Source organism: Medicago sativa, chromosome 4 (genome assembly GCF_051527215.1).
Source record: "Medicago sativa cultivar Bolivia chromosome 4, Bolivia_mono, whole genome shotgun sequence".
In the NCBI taxonomy this organism is placed as follows: domain Eukaryota; kingdom Viridiplantae; phylum Streptophyta; class Magnoliopsida; order Fabales; family Fabaceae; genus Medicago; species Medicago sativa.
In genome coordinates this window covers 17,031,717-17,058,435 of record NC_140752.1, presented here as the reverse complement: position 1 = coordinate 17,058,435, position 26,719 = coordinate 17,031,717, and the positions used below count along the sequence as shown (strand labels likewise).

Sequence of the window (26,719 nt, the reverse complement as noted above, 5' to 3'; positions counted from 1 at the left end):
GGCTTATAGAGTTGGTTTGCCACCACATCTTTCGAACTTGCATGATGTGTTTCATGTGTCGCTACTTCGGAAGTATGTAGCGGACCCTTCACATGTTATTCCTAGAGATGATGTGCAAGTTAGGGACAATCTCACGGTGGAAACTTTACCTTTGAGGATTGATGATCGTAAGGTGAAGACGTTGAGAGGCAAAGATATACCTCTAGTGAGGGTTGTTTGGGGAGGAGCAACTGGTGAAAGTCTTACTTGGGAGTTGGAGAGTAAGATGCAGGAGTCATATCCTGAGTTGTTTGCTTGAGGTAATATTTCGAGGACGAAATTCTATAAGTTAGGGAGAGTTGTAACGCCCCATTTTTATTCTATTACTTTTAATAGATGTGTGAATATTTTTATATGACTTTATCTGTTAAATATATGATTTTATGTGAAATATGTGTTTTTGGTGATTTTATGTGATATATGGTGTGATGCTATTTTATTATATGATTTAGGGAGTTGTATATTATTTAAATGAGTATGGCGTTATTATTTGTGGAAACATTAGGAGAAATAAAAATAGGAGTAAAATATTAATATTTTGGTTAATGGGGGTTAATTAGTAATTATGTGAGTTTAAGGGAGTTAAGAAAAATAAAGGAGAGGTTATGTTTATTGGGAAATAGAATAGAGAGGAGTCAGAAACATTTTTCACGTACAAAAGAAAAACATAAGTTTTGGGAGAAGAAGAGAAAACCTAGAAGAGGCAAAGAGAAGAGGAGGAACAATTCTGTAAGCTTTTGATTCATCTAAACTAAGGTAAGGGTGGGATTCCTTTCAATAATCATAATATATAATTTGAAAATTGATGAATTTGTTGTTCTTGGTTTTTAGGGTTTGAGAAGTTATGTTAGATGATGAATTATGATGAAACTTGTTGTTGAATTGCATGATTATATGTTGTTTTATCCCCTATGTTGTCTAATAAACCTGTAAACATGTTTCTAATTCATTTTGGGTGATTAGGGGATCAAAAATTGGGTTTTTGGGTGAAAAATGGTGCAAAAATCGTAACAGCCTGTGCCAAATCGTGCTCCGATTTTGCCAAATCGTGCTCAGATTATTTACGAATGAAAATGCAAATTTTGACCCAGAAAATCGTACTCCGATTTTCCAAATCGTACTTCGATTTGACAGCTTTCCCTGTTTCGCGTTCTTGCGTCTTTTTCACCCGTTTCTGTTTTGAATTAGCTTTCGGTGTAAACATAAAAATTGTAGATAATTGAGTTAGATTTCTAATGGCTTTGGAGTGACTAGAAAATTATTTCTAGATTTTGAGTTATGATGAAAATAGTCCAAGTGGGCCTTCAGAAAATTTTAAGAAAACTTAGAATAACTAATCCCAAGTTAGTCCAAAAACTTATGGTTGATTTCCCAACTTCAAACTTAAGTGTTAGGGATTTAGTTGAGGTACTTTATGGATATTTGACTTATGTTCTATTGATCAAAACTTAATTGCTTCTGGGGGATGTTTTAGACTTTGAGATGAATGTAGTTGATTTATATATATGTTATGTTGTTGATTTCCGTTGATGACGTCGTTGTATCATCTAATGTCAAAGTTGGGGAGTGTGTCATAATCGTTTTAGGCATATATGTTGTTGTTGTAGTCGCTGTTGAAGTTGTATGTTGATATACACAAGTTGAGTCCATTTGCATACTCACATCTGTTGGGGGCTTATGCCCTGGAATGTTCATCATTCAACCCGTTGGGGGCTTATGCCCTGGAATGTTTATCATTCATCTGTTGGGGGCTTATGCCCTGGGATGCTTTAACCATCCAATTTGTTGGGGGCTTATGCCCTGGAATGCTTAGCATTCAACGCGCGTAGATTGGTACCACCTGCATGATGCATTAGTTGTTGTTGTCGTAGCATTGTTGGGTTGTTGTTGTCGTTGTAGCATTGTCGAGTTGTTGTCGTTGTAGCATTGTCGAGTTGTTGTCGTTGTCGCATTGTCGAGTTGTCGGTGTCGTCGTGGATATCGTTGTTGTTGTTGTTGTTGCTGTACCTTGTTGCTGAAAATAATTATGTCGTTGTTTATGTGTTTATTTAAATACATTATTAATGATGCCTGTTGTGATATGCTTTGTTGTTTTCATTAATTTGATGAATTATATATTATTATTATTGGATAAGTTTCTCACCCCTTCTGCGTATATGTTGCCTCGACCGTGGGTAATGTGCAGGTACTGATGACTTGTAGGTTTGGTCGGCTCAAGTGTCTAGGGCTCTGATACATACTAGGATGGGGAAATCGTTGCGAATGTCTTCTCATTTCTTTTATGTATCACATATTTTGGAAAAGACTTGCTATTAGAGTTTATCGTTGTTGAAAATAAAGTTGAATTATGTTGGGGCCTTTGTGCCAAGATTTTCATTGATGTTGAATTTTGGTTGAAATTATATTTTTAAAGAATTATTCCGCTGCAGTTTATTAAGATATTCTAAATGTTGGATTTAAATAAATAGATATTTTCTATTTATGAAATTTTGAAAAGCAATGTGACACTCCGTTGTGTGATTACTCTGATTTAATAATTAATATTACGTTGTTGGGAGAACAGGGTGTTACACTATATACATGGCGTGGCGCGATTTTGATGGGTCAGGCCCATGACTTCTATAAATACTGCATTCAATCTGAAGAACAAGGGTTACGATTTTGGAGAGCAAAGTGCGATTTTGAGACATCAGAGACGGCTAGAAGGGCGATTTCTTCAACCTTTTACCAATTCATGTATGTTTTAATTATTTCATTGATTATGCTATTTGTAAACTTGATTATGAGTAGCTAAATCTCTTAGAGATTAGATCCGAGATGAATCTTTGTAACCCTAATTGACACATGTTGCTGTGAAACTCTATTTTGTTTATGAATTCAATTCTAGTTTATTCAATTCAATTGTTCTTAATGCTTTTTATATCTTGATCACATAAAACTTGATTTCGTGAGAACGAATGACCACTGACCATGGCTTTCGACTTAGACCTAATTGAATTGTTCTAATAAACAGGGTTAGTCTAGGAATAGATAATCGTTTGTTAGTGATAATAGGTTAACGTTCGGTAAAACCTTCAAGAATTATTAGATCACTCAAGGGATTGGGGGTTGTAGTTTGAGAAGAGGGTTCTAACTCAAGGGATTGATTAGAGCTATTTTGTTAATCATCGTAAATTAGAAAAGGATTCATAACAAATAGGTGCAGTAGACCAATTAGGGGAACTTAGAGGATTCGAAGGATCTGATCTCATCTCTCTCATATTTTCTTAATCAAATCTTTATTTTCTGTTACTTGATTTAATTAAAATCAAACCAAATCTTCTGCCTAGTGGCAAACTAAAAATAAACTTTACACATCCTATTTCTATAACGCAATTGAATTATTGAAGTTAAAAACAGTCCTCGTGGGAAACGTCTATCATAGAGCTTCAAATAAGTTTGAATTGTTACATTTTGACATTTGGGGACCCTTGTCTATCCCCTCTATTCATGGTCATAGATATTTCTTAACTGTCTTAGATGACTATAGTAGGTTTGTATGGATCATACCTTTCAAAATAAAATCTGAAGTTTCTTCTCTTGTGCAAAATTTTGTTTGTATGGTTGAAAATCAATTTGATGCCAAAGTTAAGAAAATAAGAAGTGATAATGGCCCAGAATTTAATCTCAAACAATTTTTTGATTCCAAAGGCATTATTCATCAAAAATCTTGTGTTGAGTCGCCTCAACAAAATGGCAGAGTGGAAAGAAAGCACCAACATATTCTTAATGTTGGGAGAGCTATCTTATTTCATTCCAAATTACCAAAAATTTTCTGGTCATATGCTTTTACTCATGCTACATATATAATTAACAGAGTCTGTACTCCTTTACTAAATAACCACTCACCATATTTCTTGTTGTACAATGAGCTTCCTAATCTGCATGATCTTAAAGTTTTTGGGTCTTTAGTTTATGCTTCTACTTTAACTGCTCATCGTACTAAATTGCAATCTAGAGCTAAGAAGAGTGTGTTTTTAGGATACAGACCTGGCATTAAAGGCTATGTTCTATATGATTTACATACTAGAGAAATATTTGTATCCAGAAATGTTATTTTTCATGAAAATATCCTACCTTATTCCACAAATAAAGACTGCTCTGTTCATGATTTTGTTCCTCCAATATCACCATGTGAAAAAAATTTCTATGATGATATTGATCTTTCCACTTCAACTGCTCATGATTCTTCTTCCCAAGGGAATGCTTTTTCACCAAATTTAACTCCTATCTTAGATTCTGGCATTCCCTTAGGACATGGGGCACCTAATCATGATCAATCCATATCTGACACATTACATTCCAACACTTCTAACACTTCACCTAATCATGATCAATCCATATCTAACACATCACCTTCCAGCATCTCTAACACTGACACTCCCACAGAAATTTCTAACAATCAGAATACTTTGAGAAAGTCTGCAAGAGTAACTTCTCCACCATTACATTTAAAAGATTTTATTTGCAATCCTTCACCTCATCACTCTAATGCAATCTCCTTAGGTACTTTGTATCCTCTTTCATCCTTTCATTCTTACTCTAATCTTTCTCCATCCCAATCTTGTTTTTCCTTGTCTGTGTCTACCTATTCTGAACCTCACACTTATGTTGAGGCTGTTAAGTCACCTTGCTGGGTTCAAGCCATGAATGATGAGCTTGTTGCTCTTGAAAAGAATGGGACATAGAAGATAGTAGAAATGCCACCTGGTGTGAAACCCATCGGCAGGAAATGGGTATACAAAATTAAGCACAAAGCTGATGGCTTAGTTGAAAGATTTAAAGCCAGATTAGTTGCAAAAGGCTACAGTCAAGTTGAGGGCTTAGATTATTTTGACACATTTTCACCTGTGGCAAAACTCACTACTGTAAGAATGGCACTTGCTTTAGCTTAAATTAATCATTGGCATTTACATCAGTTAGATGTAAATAATGCATTTTTGCATGGGGATCTCCAAGAGGATGTCTATATGATTATTCCTGAAGGTGTACAAGTAGATAAGCCCAATCTAGTTTGTAAATTGCAAAAATCACTATATGGGTTAAAGCAAGCAAGCAGGAAGTGGTATGAAAAGCTGACTTCATTATTAATTCAACAAGGGTATTCACAAGCAAACTCTGATCACTCCTTGTTTACTAAGTCCAATGGTGAATCATTCACAGTACTTTTAGTATATGTGGATGATGTGATTCTGGCAGGGAATTCAATGACTGAATTCACACACATAAAAACCGTTCTTGATACATCTTTTAAGATTAAAGATCTTGGTTCAGTCAAGTATTTCCTTGGAATAGAAGTAGCTCAATCTAAGAAAGGAATCACAGTTTGTCAGAGAAAATACTGCCTTGATCTCATCAAAGATAGTGGTCTCTTAGGCTCTAAACCTGTGAGCACTCCATCTGATCCATCAATTAAGCTACATCAGGACAAAAGTGCTGCATATACTGACATCTCAGCCTACAGAAGATTGATTGGCAGGTTGTTATATCTGACTACAACAAGACCAGATATTACATTTATAGTTCAGCAACTAAGTCAGTTCATTTCCAAACCAACACAGGTTCACTATCAAGCTGCTTGTCGTGTCATTAGATATCTTAAGGGTTCACCTGGGCATGGATTAATGTTTTCAAGAGATTCCAAGCTACAGATTTTTGGTTTCTCTGATGCTGATTGGGCAGGATGTCTTGACACCAGAAAGTCAGTAACAGGGATGTGTTTTTTTCTTGGAACATCTCTTATTTCATGGCATACCACGAAACAAACTACTGTCTCTCGTTCTTCAAGTGAAGCTGAATACAGAGCACTTGGATCCGCAACATGTGAAATTCAGTGGCTGCTATACTTATTAGCTGATCTGAAGGTTACATGCGATCATATTCCTGTTCTGTATTGTGACAATCAGAGCGCTTTGCACGTTGCTGCAAACCCAGTGTTCCATGAAAGAACAAAACACCTGGAGATAGACTGTCATATAGTTAGGGAACAAGTTCAAGCTGGAATTCTGCATCTGATGTCTGTTACTTCTGCAGAACAACTGGCTGACTTCTTCACTAAGTCACTTCATCCATGGCCCTTCTGTTCTTTAGCAGATAAGATTGGAATGGTGGACATATACCAGAATTCATCTTGTGGGGGGATATTAAAGCAAGTTAAATGTCAAGATGAAGAGTCCAACACTATAACAGAACCAATTGATGTAAAACTGTAATTATGAGTTAGTTAGAAGAGGGTCAATAATCCTATTTGATTAAGACCATAGTAGTTAATATGTACTAGCTTTTGATAACTGCATATAAATAGCAGTCTCACTCTTGTAATGACTGATAACAAAATATTCATCATTTTTACACATTCATGTGTTCTCTTTCTCTGTTCTCAATCTATGAAACCCAAATTCTAGAATCTTAACAGATAGTATACTAATTAAACTCTTTTCAAAATATCAACTTTTTATAAAAAATAAAATAAATTATAATAGATAGTTAAAGATAGTAAATGTAACACCCCGTTTTCCCAACGTAAAAATTTCATAATTAAAAAATCAGAGTAATTCAACTTTAAACGGAATGCTACACTTCTTAAAAATTCATAAACTGAATAAATAACAATTTATTCTTCAAAATCATTTAACATAAGTAATTCAAAACTTCGCAGCGGAACTAGTTCATTCATCATAAAAAGTCTTTGGCACGCAGGCCTCATTAGAAAATCTCATAAGTCTTAGTTCAATATTTATTCATAAAAGTTCATAAACAATACGTAAGGAATAGAAGTAAAGTCAAGTCCCATCCCGTTACGTATCAGAGCACCTAGACACACATGTGAGGAGTCCACTCACGACGCCTCTAATCTTGATTACCTGCAAGTTACCCATACGAAGAGCAACATTTCCAAGCAGAGGGGTGAGATTTCTCAAAACAAAAATATTAAACATATAAATCATATAAAGTACATTCAACAACTTAAACATCTTATAACTCATTAATCATATCTAACAACTTAAACTTCCTTAACTAGTATCATTATTCTTCCTATATTAGTCATATACTTCGTATTATATCATCATATAAATATCATCACATATCTACAAATATTAGTCATAAGCATTATCATATATCCTTTTAATCATAGCATCTTAATCATATACATAAACAACATCATATAACATCAAGTACTAATCATAACCATCTCATAACATTATATATCAACCATAAACATAATCACAAACAATCCATCTTAAATATAATCACGAGGAATCATCATACATCATCATTAGTAAACGTATAACATCTTATCATATTCACATATCAGCATATCATAAATCACATAGCATCTTATCATAACAACTTCATATTCAACCATCATAAACAAATCATAATCAACATCATCATCAATCCTAAACAACATCATCGTCAAACATGAACAACATCATCGTCAAACATCATCATCATTAAATCATAATCATCAAATCACAATCAAACCTCACTTAACTCGACAATGCGACTCAACTCGACTATGTAACTCTTAACATCTCAAATCATCTTAGCATCTTGACAACTTAACAACTTGACAACTCGACAACTTCACATCTTAAATCATCTTAAAACTTCTTGATATGCAAATGCATGTGGTACCATTCAACAACATAAATGAGCGTAATTAGGCTCTTCAACATGTGAGCATAAAGCTGTCGGGCTTAAAGCCCCCAACGTAGTTTGAGCACAAAGGCTGCCGGGCCTAAAGCCCCCAACTTTAATGAGCACAAGGCTGCCGGGCCTAAAGCCCCCAACGTAGTTTGAGCACAAAGGCTGCCGGGCCTAAAGCCCCCAACTTTAATGAGCACAAGGCTGCCGGGCCTAAAGCCCCCAACTTTAATGAGCACAAGGCTGCCGGGCTTACAGCCCCCAACGTAGTTTGAGCACAAAGGCTGCTACCGGGCCTAAAGCCCCCAACTTTAATGAGCACAAGGCTGCCGGGCCTAAAGCCCCCAACTTTAATGAGTATGCAATGGACTCAACTTCCTACAACTTAGACAACTTCATGAACATCTATGACATCCTAACATCTTGATATCTTGACAACATAACATCTTAATAACTTGATGACTTCATAACGACTTGACGACTTAACAACTCTTATCATCTTAACGTCTTAACATCTTAACATCTTGAACATATGGATCACATAAATAATTCATGTCATATCATAATATAACAATATCAAATGATAATAAACAACATCTTAAAACATCATATTCATCAATCATAAACAACTTCATTAAACATCGTATTTAAACATCAACAATAATTCACTATGTATCTTTGTAAAAACATAATAAATTAACCACAACATATTTTCATGTCAAACCAAAACTATTGGAAAGATATCACAAATATCAACAAATTTCATGTTTACAACAAAGATCAATTCAAAACAGAAACATATGAACAAAATGCAAAAACATGAAACAGAGAATGCTGTCACCGTACAATTTCGCTAAGACCTCCCTGTAGTATTTTAATCATAACTCAAAGACCAAACATCATTTTCACGTCAAACCAAAGCCACTAGAAAGCTAACAAAATTATCTAAAACTTTCATGTTTACTCCTAAGACCAATTCTGTACCGATCAATACCAGTTTTTATTTTAAATTTGGAAAAGTTGTGCTGAAAGTCCATAAAAATTCACTGTGACCTACGTGCAGTAATTTGACCATAACTCAAGTTCTATATATTGTTTTGACGTGAGACCAACGACATTAGAAAGCTAACATCCATACCTACAACTTTCGTGTTTACACCTAAGACCAATTCGGCACCGATCAATTCCATTTTTAATATCAAAATACGGGCTGAATGCAGATTTTCTCCAAGTTTCACCTAATCTCATGGTTCTAACCTCAAAACTACTTCCAATAATCATCCTATGAATTATCTAAGGTCTGTACATAATTTCTACATCAATTCAATAAGTTTTCATCTTCTAATCATCAAATCTCTCTCAAAACCCTAATTCTCAAATTCTCACAAACTCTCCCCAACTTGTTAGATGTAATCTAATGATTTAACAACTTAATATTAATGTAAGATAGTCTCACCCTCACCTTAGATTAATTCTTGAATCAGCAGCAGCGTTCTTCTTTCCTAAGGTCTTCTCCTCTTCTCTTGACTTCTCTCTTCTCTTCTCTTCTTTCCAAAAAGCGGTTTTAGGTAAACTCTTTCTAACATAAGCTTCTCTATTTATAATACTAAAATATTTTTCCCAAATCTATTTAGGCCCAACAACTTATTCTTCTTTCTATTCTAACCCCCAATTCCACTCACACTAATAATCCTCATAATCTTATTTATTTCTAAATTAAATATATCTCTCACAAATAACAAATATATTTCTACACCAAATAACAAATATATTTCTAACAAATAACAAATATATTTCTACACCAAATAACAAATATATCTCCAACAAATAACAAATATATTTATACACCAAATAACAAATATATCTCTAACAAATAACAAATATATTTATACACCAAATAACAAATATATCTCTAACAAATAACAAATATATATTATTCTAGTAAATACCAACATATAACATAACAAAATATCACTCATCAAAATAAATCGACTAAATCATAAAAAGACATCTAATCTCAAAACTACCTCCAAATCTACTTACTCTAATAATTCTCATATTCTAATAAATAATAGAATAATGTCACATAATAAAATACTAACACCTCATATAAATAAATAAACCACATAAATAGACTCTAACTTAATAAAAATAATTAAATAAAAAGGAGGGCGTTACAACTCTCCCCAACTTAAAAGAATTTCGTCCTCGAAATTCAAGCACAATAGAAAATAAATTTAGTCATTACTTCTTCAAACAAAACACAAAAACCACATCAAGTTAGTCAGTTAAACATGATCACATAAAAACAAAACTACTAACTAGAAAACATGACAACACGACACAACGACTCATCTACTTGGCCGGACGGACCGACCTGCTCTGATACCAATTGTAACACCCCGTTTTCCCAACGTAAAAATTTCATAATTAAAAAATCAGAGTAATTCAACTTTAAACGGAATGCTACACTTCTTAAAAATTCATAAACTGAATAAATAACAATTTATTCTTCAAAATCATTTAACATAAGTAATTCAAAACTTCGCAGCGGAACTAGTTCATTCATCATAAAAAGTCTTTGGCACGCAGGCCTCATTAGAAAATCTCATAAGTCTTAGTTCAATATTTATTCATAAAAGTTCATAAACAATACGTAAGGAATAGAAGTAAAGTCAAGTCCCATCCCGTTACGTATCAGAGCACCTAGACACACATGTGAGGAGTCCACTCACGACGCCTCTAATCTTGATTACCTGCAAGTTACCCATACGAAGAGCAACATTTCCAAGCAGAGGGGTGAGATTTCTCAAAACAAAAATATTAAACATATAAATCATATAAAGTACATTCAACAACTTAAACATCTTATAACTCATTAATCATATCTAACAACTTAAACTTCCTTAACTAGTATCATTATTCTTCCTATATTAGTCATATACTTCGTATTATATCATCATATAAATATCATCACATATCTACAAATATTAGTCATAAGCATTATCATATATCCTTTTAATCATAGCATCTTAATCATATACATAAACAACATCATATAACATCAAGTACTAATCATAACCATCTCATAACATTATATATCAACCATAAACATAATCACAAACAATCCATCTTAAATATAATCACGAGGAATCATCATACATCATCATTAGTAAACGTATAACATCTTATCATATTCACATATCAGCATATCATAAATCACATAGCATCTTATCATAACAACTTCATATTCAACCATCATAAACAAATCATAATCAACATCATCATCAATCCTAAACAACATCATCGTCAAACATGAACAACATCATCGTCAAACATCATCATCATTAAATCATAATCATCAAATCACAATCAAACCTCACTTAACTCGACAATGCGACTCAACTCGACTATGTAACTCTTAACATCTCAAATCATCTTAGCATCTTGACAACTTAACAACTTGACAACTCGACAACTTCACATCTTAAATCATCTTAAAACTTCTTGATATGCAAATGCATGTGGTACCATTCAACAACATAAATGAGCGTAATTAGGCTCTTCAACATGTGAGCATAAAGCTGTCGGGCTTAAAGCCCCCAACGTAGTTTGAGCACAAAGGCTGCCGGGCCTAAAGCCCCCAACTTTAATGAGCACAAGGCTGCTGGGCCTAAAGCCCCCAACTTTAATGAGCACAAGGCTGCCGGGCTTAAAGCCCCCAACGTAGTTTGAGCACAAAGGCTGCCGGGCCTAAAGCCCCCAACTTTAATGAGCACAAGGCTGCCGGGCCTAAAGCCCCCAACTTTAATGAGCACAAGGCTGCCGGGCTTAAAGCCCCCAACGTAGTTTGAGCACAAAGGCTGCTGCCGGGCCTAAAGCCCCCAACTTTAATGAGCACAAGGCTGCCGGGCCTAAAGCCCCCAACTTTAATGAGTATGCAATGGACTCAACTTCCTACAACTTAGACAACTTCATGAACATCTATGACATCCTAACATCTTGATATCTTGACAACATAACATCTTAATAACTTGATGACTTCATAACGACTTGACGACTTAACAACTCTTATCATCTTAACGTCTTAACATCTTAACATCTTGACAACATATGGATCACATAAATAATTCATGTCATATCATAATATAACAATATCAAATGATAATAAACAACATCTTAAAACATCATATTCATCAATCATAAACAACTTCATATAACATCGTATTTAAACATCAACAATAATTCACTATGTATCTTTGTAAAAACATAATAAATTAACCACAACATATTTTCATGTCAAACCAAAACTATTGGAAAGATATCACAAATATCAACAAATTTCATGTTTACAACAAAGATCAATTCAAAACAGAAACATATGAACAAAATGCAAAAACATGAAACAGAGAATGCTGTCACCGTACAATTTCGCTAAGACCTCCCTGTAGTATTTTAATCATAACTCAAAGACCAAACATCATTTTCACGTCAAACCAAAGCCACTAGAAAGCTAACAAAATTATCTAAAACTTTCATGTTTACTCCTAAGACCAATTCTGTACCGATCAATACCAGTTTTTATTTTAAATTTGGAAAAGTTGTGCTGAAAGTCCATAAAAATTCACTGTGACCTACGTGCAGTAATTTGACCATAACTCAAGTTCTATATATTGTTTTGACGTGAGACCAACGACATTAGAAAGCTAACATCCATACCTACAACTTTCGTGTTTACACCTAAGACCAATTCGGCACCGATCAATTCCATTTTTAATATCAAAATACGGGCTGAATGCAGATTTTCTCCAAGTTTCACCTAATCTCATGGTTCTAACCTCAAAACTACTTCCAATAATCATCCTATGAATTATCTAAGGTCTGTACATAATTTCTACATCAATTCAATAAGTTTTCATCTTCTAATCATCAAATCTCTCTCAAAACCCTAATTCTCAAATTCTCACAAACTCTCCCCAACTTGTTAGATGTAATCTAATGATTTAACAACTTAATATTAATGTAAGATAGTCTCACCCTCACCTTAGATTAATTCTTGAATCAGCAGCAGCGTTCTTCTTTCCTAAGGTCTTCTCCTCTTCTCTTGACTTCTCTCTTCTCTTCTCTTCTTTCCAAAAAGCGGTTTTAGGTAAACTCTTTCTAACATAAGCTTCTCTATTTATAATACTAAAATATTTTTCCCAAATCTATTTAGGCCCAACAACTTATTCTTCTTTCTATTCTAACCCCCAATTCCACTCACACTAATAATCCTCATAATCTTATTTATTTCTAAATTAAATATATCTCTCACAAATAACAAATATATTTCTACACCAAATAACAAATATATTTCTAACAAATAACAAATATATTTCTACACCAAATAACAAATATATCTCCAACAAATAACAAATATATTTATACACCAAATAACAAATATATCTCTAACAAATAACAAATATATTTATACACCAAATAACAAATATATCTCTAACAAATAACAAATATATATTATTCTAGTAAATACCAACATATAACATAACAAAATATCACTCATCAAAATAAATCGACTAAATCATAAAAAGACATCTAATCTCAAAACTACCTCCAAATCTACTTACTCTAATAATTCTCATATTCTAATAAATAATAGAATAATGTCACATAATAAAATACTAACACCTCATATAAATAAATAAACCACATAAATAGACTCTAACTTAATAAAAATAATTAAATAAAAAGGAGGGCGTTACAGTAAAGGTCAAAGTTGTGCATCGATATATGTGAAACAATCAACTGAGTCACTTATTGTAGGACATAGGGAGTATACAACTAATCATCTGTTGTTCATGTATTATACAGGTATGAAGGTGTATATATTAATAATGTAGTTGAACATGTAACACGTGTGCTAAAAAATAGAAACTGTTAAGTGCTTTCAATACAGATAGCATACATTCTCGTGCGCAAGATGTGATTCAACTATTGAAACAATCAAAAGGACCTCTCCTGCTAGGGATATGGGGGATGATAGGAATTGGTAAATCAACCACTGCTAAAGCCATTTGTGATCAAATTGGTTTTTATTTTGAGCACAAGTTCTTCCTCGAAAAAGTTGAGGGAGTTTGGGGGATAAATAATAGTCTTGTTTTATCACAAGAGAAACTTATTTTTTATATTGACGAACAAAGACTTCGACATAAAAGGGTACTTCTTGTACTTGACAATGCTTGTAACTTTGATCAGTTGGATACTTTGTGCAGAAGTTGGAAATGCTTTGGAGCAGGTAACAAAATAATCATCACCACAAGAGATAGGAATATACTCAAGAACCATGGAGTTGACCATATATATAGAGTGAAACTGCTGGATGAAAGTGAATCGCTTGAGCTTTTGAATCAGGGTGCATTCAACCGAACGATAAGTCCTCGAGAAGATTATGGTGATGTTTCTAGACAGCTAGTTTCTTTTTCTGGTGGATTGCCTCTTGCTCTTAAAGAACTTGGGAGATTATTACGCGGAAAAGAATTACTTGAGTGGAAGGGTGTGTTGACGAGTTTCCAAAGATTTGAAATTCCAGCTCCACAACTACGAGAAGATCTAGAAAATTGTTTTAGTCATTTTAGAAGTGAAGTGAAACAAGTATTCCTTGATACAGCATGTTTCTTTGACAGGATGAACAAAAATGATGTACTTCAAATATTAAAAAGGTCAACACAATCTGCAGATCTTCAAATAAGTATGCTGGAAGATAGCAGCCTTTTAACCATTGATGAGAATAACAAACTTGAAATACATGTTCTGCTACAAATCGTGGCTAGAAATTTCATTAGAAGGGAATCAAGTAATAAGACTGATCAGGTAAGTGCTATTTTGTGTGTGTGTGTGATTTTGATGCTAGCTCTGTTTGATGTATCACCAATGTATTTTTTTTATGGTTCCAGACTATGTAACAGAAAAGGAAGCAAATTGATCATTAATGAAAACAGTTCATTAACCTTTGGTTTCATAATATTCACAAGAACATCAGAAGTTAATTAATATGACTCTAAATTATAAATTAATAACAAAATAAATTGTGTGTAACCTCATAGTTGATGATGTATCGTTGGCATTAAGAATCCCATCGACCGTATATCTAAGCTATGATTTTCTTTTTCTATTTTTTCTTTGATGTTTTAGCCAAAGATGTATGATGTGTTCTGTAGTTTTAGAGGGGAAGACAGTCGGGCAAAGTTCGTGTCACATCTCTATTCCTCTCTTCAAAATGCGGGGATTTATGTTTTCAGGGACGATGACGAGATTCAACAAGGATATCTGATCTCAATCTCACTGTTGCGAGCAATTGGACAGTCTAGAATTTCTATCATTGTTTTGTCTACAAATTATGCTAATTCAAGATGGTGTATGCTTGAGTCAGAGAAGATCATGGAAATTGGGAGAAATAGGGGTCTGGTGGTTGTGCCAGTGTTCTACGAGGTAGATCCCTCTGAAGTACGTCATCAGAAAGGTAAGTTTGGAAAAGCTTTTGAAGAACTTATATCAAATCTTTGGCCTCCGGATCTGCAACGTTGACGCCCAAATCTTTGATTGAATAATCGATCTTCAATATGAATCAAATGAACACCGCAAGAAGACGGGAAATCAAACAACGCCGCACAAGACGACGAACAACAAACCACCACACTTAGATGATGTAATCACAAAGAAAAAACCTAGATGTGAAAATCACTTATTTAGATTGAAATATAGGAAGAAAAAAAAAAGATGAAGAGGGGGTGATTTCAGGTCAAGAATTGACCCAAAACCACCCCTCAATGGAAAATCTGAAAGAGAAAACCTAGAGAGATCTCTTTGTTATTTAGAAGATCCCTTTGTTATTTTCAATTACGTTAATTTTTTCTTTATCAACATACCCTTATTAATTTTGCATCTTTTTCTTCAATCAACCATAAATAACTTGTTGAAAACATAAACTAACTCTCTCTCTTAAAGATAAATTTATAAAAACAATAATAATTATATACAAATTTAATAACAAATTTGCACATGATAGAAAAACCCTTCTTGTAAATAGGATTGGAGAGAGTATAAACAAAAAATTATTGAGTAAACCATCATATGACTTTGTAGAGCACTCCCAAATAGATTATTATTACAAGTCAAAAGTTGTCTAAAAAAGTAGAATTTCCCTAAAAAAAAAAAAGTCTAATAAAGTAGAATTGTTGCAGTTGGACGAAAACATCGCTGAGATTTTTCAGCCACAAAATGTTACAGCTATGATTCAGGATAAGGTTTATTATCTAAATTCTAAAACGAGAGCGAGAGAGAGAGAGAGAGGGAGAGAGAACAAAATAGGGGTCGTAATCATAAATTAATTTACCTATTGGCGGCTTAATTTTCCTTCTTGAATGTGTAAAGTTAATAGTAAACTCTTCCTTGCATTGTAATTGAGGCTGCATTTGGAACCTATTTTGATTCATCATGGATTTGTTGTGAAGGGAGGTTGCAGGGGGAGCCTGAGGAGTGAGGAACGAAGAACGCATGGTGTTGGAGTTAAGACAGTCTCATTGTTACACGCCATTTTACTAGTTATTACTACTATTACTATCTCGGTTTCAAATTTGGCTTGTGTACATTTCGTAAAAAATAGTTTTTTTAATTATTATTTTTTAGAATTGTGTACATTTCTTAAGAAAAACTTTTATTTATTTTTTCAGAAAAAAGAGAACTTCATCCATATCTTAAAAGAATCACTACATAATGTCACACAAGTGGAATCCAAGTTGGATTTTGCAATGTAAGGGCATTCCCCATTCTTGAGAATGGCATAAAATTAAAAGATAAATCAAATAAATCAACTACTATACTAAAAACCATTCGTCCCTAAATATAAGACCAATTTGTCAAAATCACATGAATTAAGATAGTTGGTAGTATTATTAAATGTGTTTTTCTATCATGTGCAAATTTGCAGTTGATAAGAAGTTTAAAGTAGCAACTTTGACTTGGAACTTGTGTTTTTTACAATAAATATGTAGTTTTTGAATAAATATTTGTTGGTTTTCAATGAAAAATTACTACTCTTGGTTACCTTAACATGTGCAATATTGTACATGTTAGACAAACCCTTACAAGAAACAATTGACATGTTAGCTTCATTGAAAAATTTATGTACTCAGTCTAAAATATAATATATCAATTATTTAATGAACTTAAAAAGTTAATTGTTCATTGTAAATGGGACCGGAAAAAGTATTGAGATGACTTTGACTTGTAAATAATCACATAAACCAGGAGTTGCCAATCAAAGAGTGTTTTGCTTCATCATTTCGTTTCAGTTGATTTCTTCTCTTATGCAATTTAAGATTCAGTGATCAATTTCACCTAATTTTCATCTATACCATCCATGTCTTCCTTCACTTCCTCCTCCAAAATCTGCCAGGAATTTGAATCCATATTTACTACTGATCCAAAGAAGAGAAGGTACAATGTTTTCTTGAGTTTCTGCGCTCAAGACAAGGGTTATGTTCTTTCGTGTCTCGAAGAGGCTTTTAGTTTAGAAGCTGGTATCAATGTTTTTGGGGACATTAAGAGGTTTCAACATGTAGAACAGGCAGAGTCTGTGCTGAATGTAATTCAAGACTGCAAAGTCGCTATAGTCTTGTTTTCAAAAAATTATACTAATTCAAGTTCGTGTATACAAGAATTGGAGAAAATAACTCAGTGTTGCCGAACCTCAGATTTGGTTGTTCTGCCTGTGTTCTATCAAGATGTCGCTCCCTTCTATCATGGAGATATGTTTGGAGGAGACACTTTTCATGATTTTCTGGATAGAATATCAATGGAGGAAATCTCTAAAGAAGAAGACAAGCTCATGACCTGGGTAGCAGCGATCACTAAAGCTAACAAATATTTAGGATCACGTGATCTCATACTCAAACCCGTATACAGGTAATTTTAAGTTCTTTTTTAAAATAACTGAGACTTGAGATTTTAATTTACACCTATCTTTTGGCCTATGCACATGTAGGAGAATTATTATACATATAATCGTCTTTTGTTCATATATTATACAGGTACGAACATGTATCAATTACGGATTATATTAAGGATATAGTTGAACATGTTACATGTGTGATAAACAAGAATAGAGATTTTTGTGCGAATTCCTGTACACCCAGTGTCAAATCTGGTGTGCAAGACGTGATTCAACTATTGAAACAATCAAAAAGTCCTCTCATAATAGGGATATGGGGGATGACAGGGATTGGTAAATCAACCATTGCCCAAGCCATTTACGATCAAATTGGTCTTTATTTTGAACACAAGAGCTTCCTTAAAGACATTGGGGTAGTTATGGGAAAATTTAATGATCATCCCATTTTATCACAAAGTCATCAACATCACAGGGTACTTCTTGTACTTGACAATGTTGATAAATTGGAGCAGCTGAGTGCTTTGTGCCCACGAAGTCGTAAATGGTTTGAAGGTAGCAAAATAGTCATCACAACAAGAGATAGACATCTACTCAAGAAGCATGGAATTGACCATATATATAGAGTGAAAGAATTGGATGAAAGTGAATCACTTAAAGTTTTTAATTTAGGTGCATTCAGCCACGCAACAACTCCACAAGAAGATTTTAGTGAACTTTCTAGACAGGTAGTTGCTTATTCTAGGGGATTGCCTCTTGCTCTTAAAGAACTTGGGTTCTTTTTGTATGGAGAGGAAGCACTTAAGTGGAAGAATGTGTTGAAGAGTCTCAAAAGACTTTCCATGCAAGTTATATCGACGAACGGAAGCAGGGAGGGGTAAATCATCGTCCTGGGCTTTATGATGTGATAGGTGTTTTTTTTTTTTTTTTTGTTGACAGAAAGATAGATGGGTGTTCATAAATCCTACATTTGCCATTTCTAGAATTGCTGCTTAGTTGTTTGTACATTGTGGAAGCCATGAATCTTTATTTCATTCTTCACTATTCATTAGTGTAAGAATTCCACACCGAATTTAACTATGTTTGTTGTATTCTTGAGGCATCATTTTAACTGAATCATTGGCAACACTATAGGGTATGGTGGGTTTATACTAACGCAGGAATTATGCAGAAGAAGAGTATTTGAGGCTTAAAATTGATCCTCTATTATATAACAACTAATATATCAGAACATCCATGTAAATTCATAGACTTACTAGAGATTCTTAAACTACGTAGAGTGACTTTTGGAGTACCAGCAATAAAGATTTTCACTAAATCATGCTAAACTTATTTAACTCAACTTCTAATAAATGATAATAGATTACTGTTTCGCCGATTCTTGTGCTTCTCTTTCATTTCCCATTGCAATTCTATTTAAGTTATGGACATATACTTGCATATAGTTCTCCCTCCTCTTTTGGTAGAAGCATATGTTGGAGAATGCTTACATGCATACAATTGATTGTGCACCTTTTCATTGTTTCATATTTTATAGGAATGAAAGTGCTGATATCAAGAATATTGTTGAACACATCACCCGTTTGTTAGATAGGACAGAGTTATTCGTTGCTGAACATCCAGTGGGTGTAGAATCTCGTGTGGAAGCTGTGACTAAGCTACTAAACATCCAAAAGTCAGATGATGTTTTAATTTTGGGGATATGGGGAATGGGGGTATGGGCAAAACAACCCTTGCCAAAGCCATTTATAATCAAATTGGTAGCAAATTTGAGGGAAGGAGTTTTCTTCTGAATATAAGAGAGTTATGGGAGACAGATACTAATCAAGTTTCTCTACAGCAACAGATACTTTATGATGTTTACAAAACATTGACATTCAAAATACGTGATCTAGAATCAGGGAAAAATATGTTGAAGGAAAAACTTTCCCAGAATAGGGTTCTTCTTGTGTTGGATGATGTGAATGAATTGGAGCAACTAAAGGCTTTGTGTGGTAGCCGTGATTGGTTTGGTCCGGGGAGTAGAATAATAATCACAACAAGAGATATGCATCTTCTTAGATTGTGTGGAGTTTATCAAATGTATACAATAGAAGAAATGGACGAAATTGAATCACTTAAGTTGTTTAGTTGGCATGCATTCAACAGATGTGATTGCTTATTCTGGGGGATTGCCACTAGCACTTGAAGTCCTTGGATCCTATTTGGCTGACTGTGAAATAACAGAGTGGCATTATGTTTTGGAGAAACTCAAATGCATTCCTCATGATCAAGTACAGGAGAAGCTAAAAGTAAGCTTCCATGGTTTAAAAGATTTTACAGAGAAACAAATATTCCTTGATATTGCTTGTTTCTTTATTGGGATGGACAAAAAGGATGTAATACAGATATTAAATGGGTGTGGGTTTTTTGCTGATATTGGGATTAAAGTTCTTGTTGAGCGAGCCCTTGTAACTGTTGACAATAGAAACAAGCTAAGAATGCATGATCTGTTGAGAGATATGGGAAGACAAATAATTTATGAGGAAGCACCATCAGATCCTGAGAAGCGCAGTAGGTTGTGGCGCCATGGGGAGGTGTTTGATATATTAGAAAAGCGTAAGGTTAGAGAATTGAAAATTTATGAAAATTGGTTTCATTCATTTTAGGGTTAAATATGTTTTTGGTCCCTACAAAATTGGAATCCTCTAAGTTTAGTCCTTACTTAATCTCAATCTCACTGTTGCGAGCAATTGAACAGTCTAGAACTTGTATCGTTGTTTTGTCTACAAATTATGCTAATTCAAGATGGTGTATGCTAGAGTTGGAGAAGATAATGGAAATTGGCAGAAACAGGGGTCTGGTCATTGTGCCAGTATTTTATGAGGTAGCTCCATCAGAAGTACGCCATCAGTTAGGTCAGTTTGGGAAATCTTTTGATGATCTTATATCAACAAATTCAGTAGATGAATCCACAAAGAGTAATTGGAAAAGAGAACTCTTTGATATTGGTGGAATAGCAGGGTTTGTCCTCATAGATTCCAGGTTATTTATTTATTTTTGTCTTTTAGAGTATTTTATTAGTGATGCTAAAAATTCTTAGGCCTTGGTAGTGTAATAATATTTGTGTCCATCTTAAAATTCACCTTCTTTATATACTATGGAAGTTTTTGAAAGTTCATTGCAATGAAAAGTTATTTTGAGTAATTTTTAACTAGAAGTAACATGGTTTTAATAAGTTTGGTAAATAAGGAAAAGAATGTTATGATTTTTTCTAACGATTGTGAAAATATATGAACTAACTTTTGATTTACATTAAAATATATAAAAAGTGAATCAAATTTTATGTAATATAAGCAAAAACATTTTTACATGCAAGTTATATCGACGAACGGAAGCAGGGAGGGGTAAATCATCGTCCTGGGCTTTATGATGTGATAGGTGTTTTTTTTTTTTTGTTGACAGAAAGATAGATGGGTGTTCATAAATCCTACATTTGCCATTTCTAGAATTGCTGCTTAGTTGTTTGTACATTGTGGAAGCCATGAATCTTTATTTCATTCTTCACTATTCATTAGTGTAAGAATTCCACACCGAATTTAACTATGTTTGTTGTATTCTTGAGGCATCATTTTAACTGAATCATCGGCAACACTATAGGGTATGGTGGGTTTATACTAACGCAGGAATTATGCAGAAGAAGAGTATTTGAGGCTTAAAATTGATCCTCTATTATATAACAACTAATATATCAGAACATCCATGTAAATTCATAGACTTACTTGAGATTCTTAAACTACGTAAAGTGACTTTTGGAGTATCATGCTAAACTTATTTAACTCAACTTCTAATAAATGATAATAGATTACTGTTTCGCCGATTCTTGTGCTTCTCTTTCATTTCCCATTGCAATTCTATTTAAGTTATGGACATATACTTGCATATAGTTCTCCCTCCTCTTTTGGTAGAAGCATATGTTGGAGAATGCTTACATGCATACAATTGATTGTGCACCTTTTCATTGTTTCATATTTTATAGGAATGAAAGTGCTGATATCAAGAATATTGTTGAACACATCACCCGTTTGTTAGATAGGACAGAGTTATTCGTTGCTGAACATCCAGTGGGTGTAGAATCTCGTGTGGAAGCTGTGACTAAGCTACTAAACATCCAAAAGTCAGATGATGTTTTAATTTTGGGGATATGGGGAATGGGGGTATGGGCAAAACAACCCTTGCCAAAGCCATTTATAATCAAATTGGTAGCAAATTTGAGGGAAGGAGTTTTCTTCTGAATATAAGAGAGTTATGGGAGACAGATACTAATCAAGTTTCTCTACAGAAACAGATACTTTATGATGTTTACAAAACATTGACATTCAAAATACGTGATCTAGAATCAGGGAAAAATATGTTGAAGGAAAAACTTTCCCAGAATAGGGTTCTTCTTGTGTTGGATGATGTGAATGAATTGGAGCAACTAAAGGCTTTGTGTGGTAGCCGTGATTGGTTTGGTCCGGGGAGTAGAATAATAATCACAACAAGAGATATGCATCTTAGATTGTGTGGAGTTTATCAAATGTATACAATAGAAGAAATGGACGAAATTGAATCACTTAAGCTGTTTAGTTGGCATGCATTCAACAGATGTGATTGCTTATTCTGGGGGATTGCCACTAGCACTTGAAGTCCTTGGATCCTATTTGGCTGACTGTGAAATAACAGAGTGGCATTATGTTTTGGAGAAACTCAAATGCATTCCTCATGATCAAGTACAGGAGAAGCTAAAAGTAAGCTTCCATGGTTTAAAAGATTTTACAGAGAAACAAATATTCCTTGATATTGCTTGTTTCTTTATTGGGATGGACAAAAAGGATGTAATACAGATATTAAATGGGTGTGGGTTTTTTGCTGATATTGGGATTAAAGTTCTTGTTGAGCGAGCCCTTGTAACTGTTGACAATAGAAACAAGCTAAGAATGCATGATCTGTTGAGAGATATGGGAAGACAAATAATTTATGAGGAAGCACCATCAGATCCTGAGAAGCGCAGTAGGTTGTGGCGCCATGGGGAGGTGTTTGATATATTAGAAAAGCGTAAGGTTAGAGAATTGAAAATTTATGAAAATTGGTTTCATTCATTTTAGGGTTAAATATGTTTTTGGTCCCTACAAAATTGGAATCCTCTAAGTTTAGTCCTTACTTAATTTTAATAGCTTTTTCAGTCCCTACAAAATAAATTCTCACGCAGTTTAAGTCTCTGCTAAAACAAAAATTGTTTATTTATCCTTCAAATATAAAATTTTTTAATGATCTTTTGCACACATGTTTATAGGTTCAAATTCCAAAATTAGTATATTCGTTTTCTGTTTGTATGATTTCTTTTTCTTAATTTCAGGGAACAGAGGCTGTCAAGGGACTTGCTTTGGAGTTTCCAAGAAAAGATTGTTTGGAAACCAAAGCATTTAAGAAGATGAATAAACTCAGATTGCTTCGCCTTGCTGGGGTGAAGCTGAAGGGAGATTTTAAGTATCTTTCAGGAGATCTTAAGTGGCTGTATTGGCATGGATTTGCAGAAGCCTGCATTCCTGCAGAATTTCAGCAAGGAAGTCTAGTTTTCGTTGAATTAAAATATAGTAAGCTCAAACAGTTATGGAACAAGTGCCAGGTACAAAAATTGTCATGGTTTAGCGGAAGATATACATTCTTCCAAATTCCGATCTTTTTTTTTCTTAGCTTCTCTTACTATTATTCTCTTGTGCTTTTATTTTCTTGCAGATGCTTGAAAATCTAAAAATTCTTAATCTTAGTCATTCTCTAGAATTGACTGAAACCCCAGACTTTTCCTACTTACCTAATCTTGAAAAGCTTGTGCTTAAAAACTGTCCAAGTTTGTCTACGGTCTCCCATAGCATTGGATCTCTACATAAACTTATTTTGATAAATTTGAGAGGCTGCACAGGTCTTCGGAAACTCCCAAGAAGCGTCTATAAATTAAAATCGTTAGAAACTTTGATTCTTTCTGGATGTTCTATGATTGAAAAATTGGAGGAGGACTTGGAACAGATGGAATCGTTGATTACCTTGATTGCCGATAAGACTGCCATCACAAAAGTACCATTTTCAATAGTAAGGATGAAAAGCATTGGATATATTTCTTTTCGTGGCTTTGAAGGATTTTCACGTGATGTATTCCCTTCTCTCATTCGGTCTTGGATGTCGCCATCAAATAATGTGATATCCCTTGTTCAAACATCTGTGTCCATGTCATCACTTGGGACTTCCAAAGACCTTCAAAAACTTCGAATTCTTTGTGTGGAGTGTGGTTCAGATCTGCAACTAACTCAAGATATAGCAAGATTTCTGGATGTACTAAAAGCCACAAGTTATCAGAAATTGGAAGCAAGTGCAATTTCAATTCCTTCAGAGATCTCTGATATGTATGCTTCTCCCTTAATTGATAATTTTCTTGGTAAAGTTCGCACTTCAGGGTCAATCAATCACTTGAAATCTCTCTTAATTCAAATGGGAACAAAATGCCAAGTCTCCGATATTGCTGTAGACAATGTTTTACAGGTTTGAACAACTCTTTTGCCTAGCTAGTTTTTAAAAAAGCAAAATGGAATTTTGGTTGCGGCCTGAATTATATTTTTCTAATAAATTACTCTGTCCTTAGTTTGAATTAGACACAAATTTGATTCCAAATGTTTTTAAACTCATTTTACATTGGTAGTTTGTGAAATGGGTGTGAATTGTCAACAACTCCATGATTAAGTCACACATATATCAAGTTAAGAATTAAATTACAAGCAAAGTACATATTTAAGGAATAAAATACCTTTTTTAGACAATACATTTTTCTTTGGATCAGACCTCAGATGAAACTTGGAATTCGTTTCTCCTCCCCTGTGACAATAATTCTGAATGGTCAAGCTTTAGTTGCAAAGGTTGTTCCATAGTATTTGATATCCCACTAATAAAGAGGCGAAACCTGAAGAGTATGATATTGTTCGTTGTCTATTACTCTTCCTCGGAAAACACAACATCAGATGGTTGCCAAGGTGTGTTGATCATAAATTACACAAAAAGAACCATTCAGGTTTATAAAAGAGATACGCTAACCTCGTTTGATGATGAGGATTGGCAGAGCATAACATCTAATCTAGAACCTGGTAACAAAGTGGAGGTAATGGTTGTTTTTGGGGAGGGTTTCATTGTTGAGAAGACTACAATATCTCTCTTATATGATGAACCAGTCAACAAAGAAATGGAATGTTGTCGTGTAGTAGACGTGGATGATGTTATTGTTTCTGGAAATGACGATAATAATGTTCGTGTTTCTTGTGGTGATAATGAAGTCACTACTCAGTTTGGAGAGGAAACGTCGAACCATTTGCAGATCATTAGTCCCGCAGATGGATGGTATTCTGATGTCGTGGGACCAGTACAGCTAGTACAATATGACCTTCACCAGCTTGCGAAGGCAAAAGCCGAGGAGATTCATGCAGCTGAAGAAAAACATGATCAGGAGCAACAGGCTCTTCCACTTAAGTGTGAGCCTGAACAGCATGCAATAGTAGCATCTACGACCATAGAACCTACTCTAGGAGCTCAGATTTTGGATGCTATCAGAGAGCTCAGGGCTGATTTCATCAGACAAGAGCTGACTGTTACTGCTAGGTTGAATGCAGTAGATGTGAGATTAGAGAGGCTTGAGGATGGCATTGCCCAGATACTGCGTGGGTTGAGTTTTGAATCCACTCATTCTTAGGATTCTTTTGATAATGTTATTTAGTTCATTGTTTTATTGTAAGGTTTTTCTATTATGACTATGGTATCAGTTGTTAATATTCATACCGCTTTAGTGTTCTTTCATTATCTGAATTAATATTCCGATTCCAAAGTCGAATTTTAAATTCTAAATTATCAATTCCAAATACTAAAAGGTCAATCAAATTTTGAGGACAAAATTTTGGATAAGAATGATGTTTTTATTGAATATGGAGTTTTTTTTTTTTTGGTACAGTGTATATGGAGTTTCTTTTGGGGATTTAATTGGTATATGTCATTTCACTGAAGTTTTTACATGTGCGTTAAACCACATATTTCACCATATTATTTTGTTTTACAATATTCGTTTCTAAAATATCTCTATCATATATATATGATAACATTCGATTAAATGTGTGCATAAAAATTAATTTATTTATGTTGATATTGTAAATTAATTAAATTTTTTAGGCTAAAACGCATTTTTTGCCCCCTAATATGGTGCGGTTGTTGGAAGGTGTTAGTTGAGGGAGTGGTGGGTGGGGTGGTGAGGGTGTGGAGATGAAGATCATTACGTGGAATGTGCGGGGGTTAGGCAGGTTTGAAAAGAGGAAGGAGGTCCGTACTTTGATTCAAGATAAGTGTCCTTTTATTTTGTGTCTCCAAGAAACAAAGTTACAAGTGTGTGATAGTGGATTTGGTGCTGCTTTGTGGGGTAACCAGGATGTTTCTTTCTCCTTTCGGCCATCTATTGGAGCGTCAGGGGGTTTGATAACGGCATGGGATAATTCGGAGGTGGAGGTGTGGTCGACTGTTAGTTTTAATCACACTTTAGTGATACATGGGCAATTTCTTAAATCGAATGAGGAATTTTATCTGTTTAATGTGTATGCTCCCTGTGATGCTAGAGATAGAAAGTTACTTTGGGATTCTCTTTCTGCCCGCTTACAACAATTACGGGGTAAGAAGGTATGTGTTTACGGAGATTTTAATGCCATTCGAAGTACGGAGGAAAGACGTTCAGTGTCGGTTGGTCAACATGCTTTGGATTTCACTCATTTTAATTCTTTCATTGACAACAATGTTATGGTGGATCTGCCTTTGGGGGGGGGGGGGGGGGGGGGGGGGCGAAACTTCACTTCGTTCAAGGGTGACGGGAAGTCGATGAGTCGTCTTGATCGGTTCTTGTTATCGGAGGATTGGTGTATGTTGTGGCCTAATTGTTTGCTGATTGCTCAATTGAGAGGTTTGTCTGATCATTGTCCTGTGGTTCTGTCCGTTGATGAAGATAATTGGGGTCCT

The 26,719-nt window shown here is 34.3% G+C and overlaps 1 protein-coding gene, 1 long non-coding RNA gene and 2 pseudogenes across 4 annotated transcripts; all 4 read left to right on the top strand.

Annotated features, from left to right (window-relative positions):
- The first annotated feature begins 151 nt into the window (after window positions 1-151).
- Window positions 152-2,517, top strand: LOC146926812 (uncharacterized). 2 transcript variants are annotated; one of them, XR_015005529.1, is made up of 2 exons: window positions 152-299; window positions 2,225-2,517. It is a non-coding gene; the product is annotated as an uncharacterized LOC146926812 (long non-coding RNA). The 2 variants fall into 2 exon arrangements; XR_015005530.1 differs by lacking the exon at window positions 152-299 and adding an exon at window positions 627-795.
- Window positions 2,518-3,771: 1,254 nt separating this feature from the next.
- Window positions 3,772-4,766, top strand: LOC146926811 (uncharacterized). The gene is made up of 2 exons (XM_085706975.1): window positions 3,772-3,809; window positions 3,896-4,766. Exons 1-2 carry the CDS (start codon window positions 3,772-3,774, stop codon window positions 4,764-4,766), a joined length of 909 nt encoding a protein of 302 aa, XP_085563101.1.
- A 12-nt stretch (window positions 4,767-4,778) lies between these two features.
- On the top strand, window positions 4,779-15,397 carry LOC146926810 (uncharacterized; annotated as a pseudogene).
- A 1,514-nt stretch (window positions 15,398-16,911) lies between these two features.
- LOC146926809 (disease resistance protein RPP2A-like) lies at window positions 16,912-25,522 on the top strand (annotated as a pseudogene). Its single transcript, XR_015005525.1, has 7 exons — window positions 16,912-17,685; window positions 17,811-18,516; window positions 19,915-20,221; window positions 20,317-20,692; window positions 21,687-22,749; window positions 23,046-24,223; window positions 24,519-25,522. The product of XR_015005525.1 is annotated as a disease resistance protein RPP2A-like (transcript).
- Window positions 25,523-26,719: the final 1,197 nt, after the last annotated feature.

Excerpts from the sequence above, each read along its gene's own strand:
- LOC146926811 (XM_085706975.1), top strand. The coding sequence starts at position 3,772 with ATGGCAGAGTGGAAAGAAAGCACCAACATATTCTTAAT. Across the intron at positions 3,810-3,895 it reads AGCACCAACATATTCTTAAT|AGTCTGTACTCCTTTACTAA; the intron begins GTTGGGAGAGCT and ends TATAATTAACAG.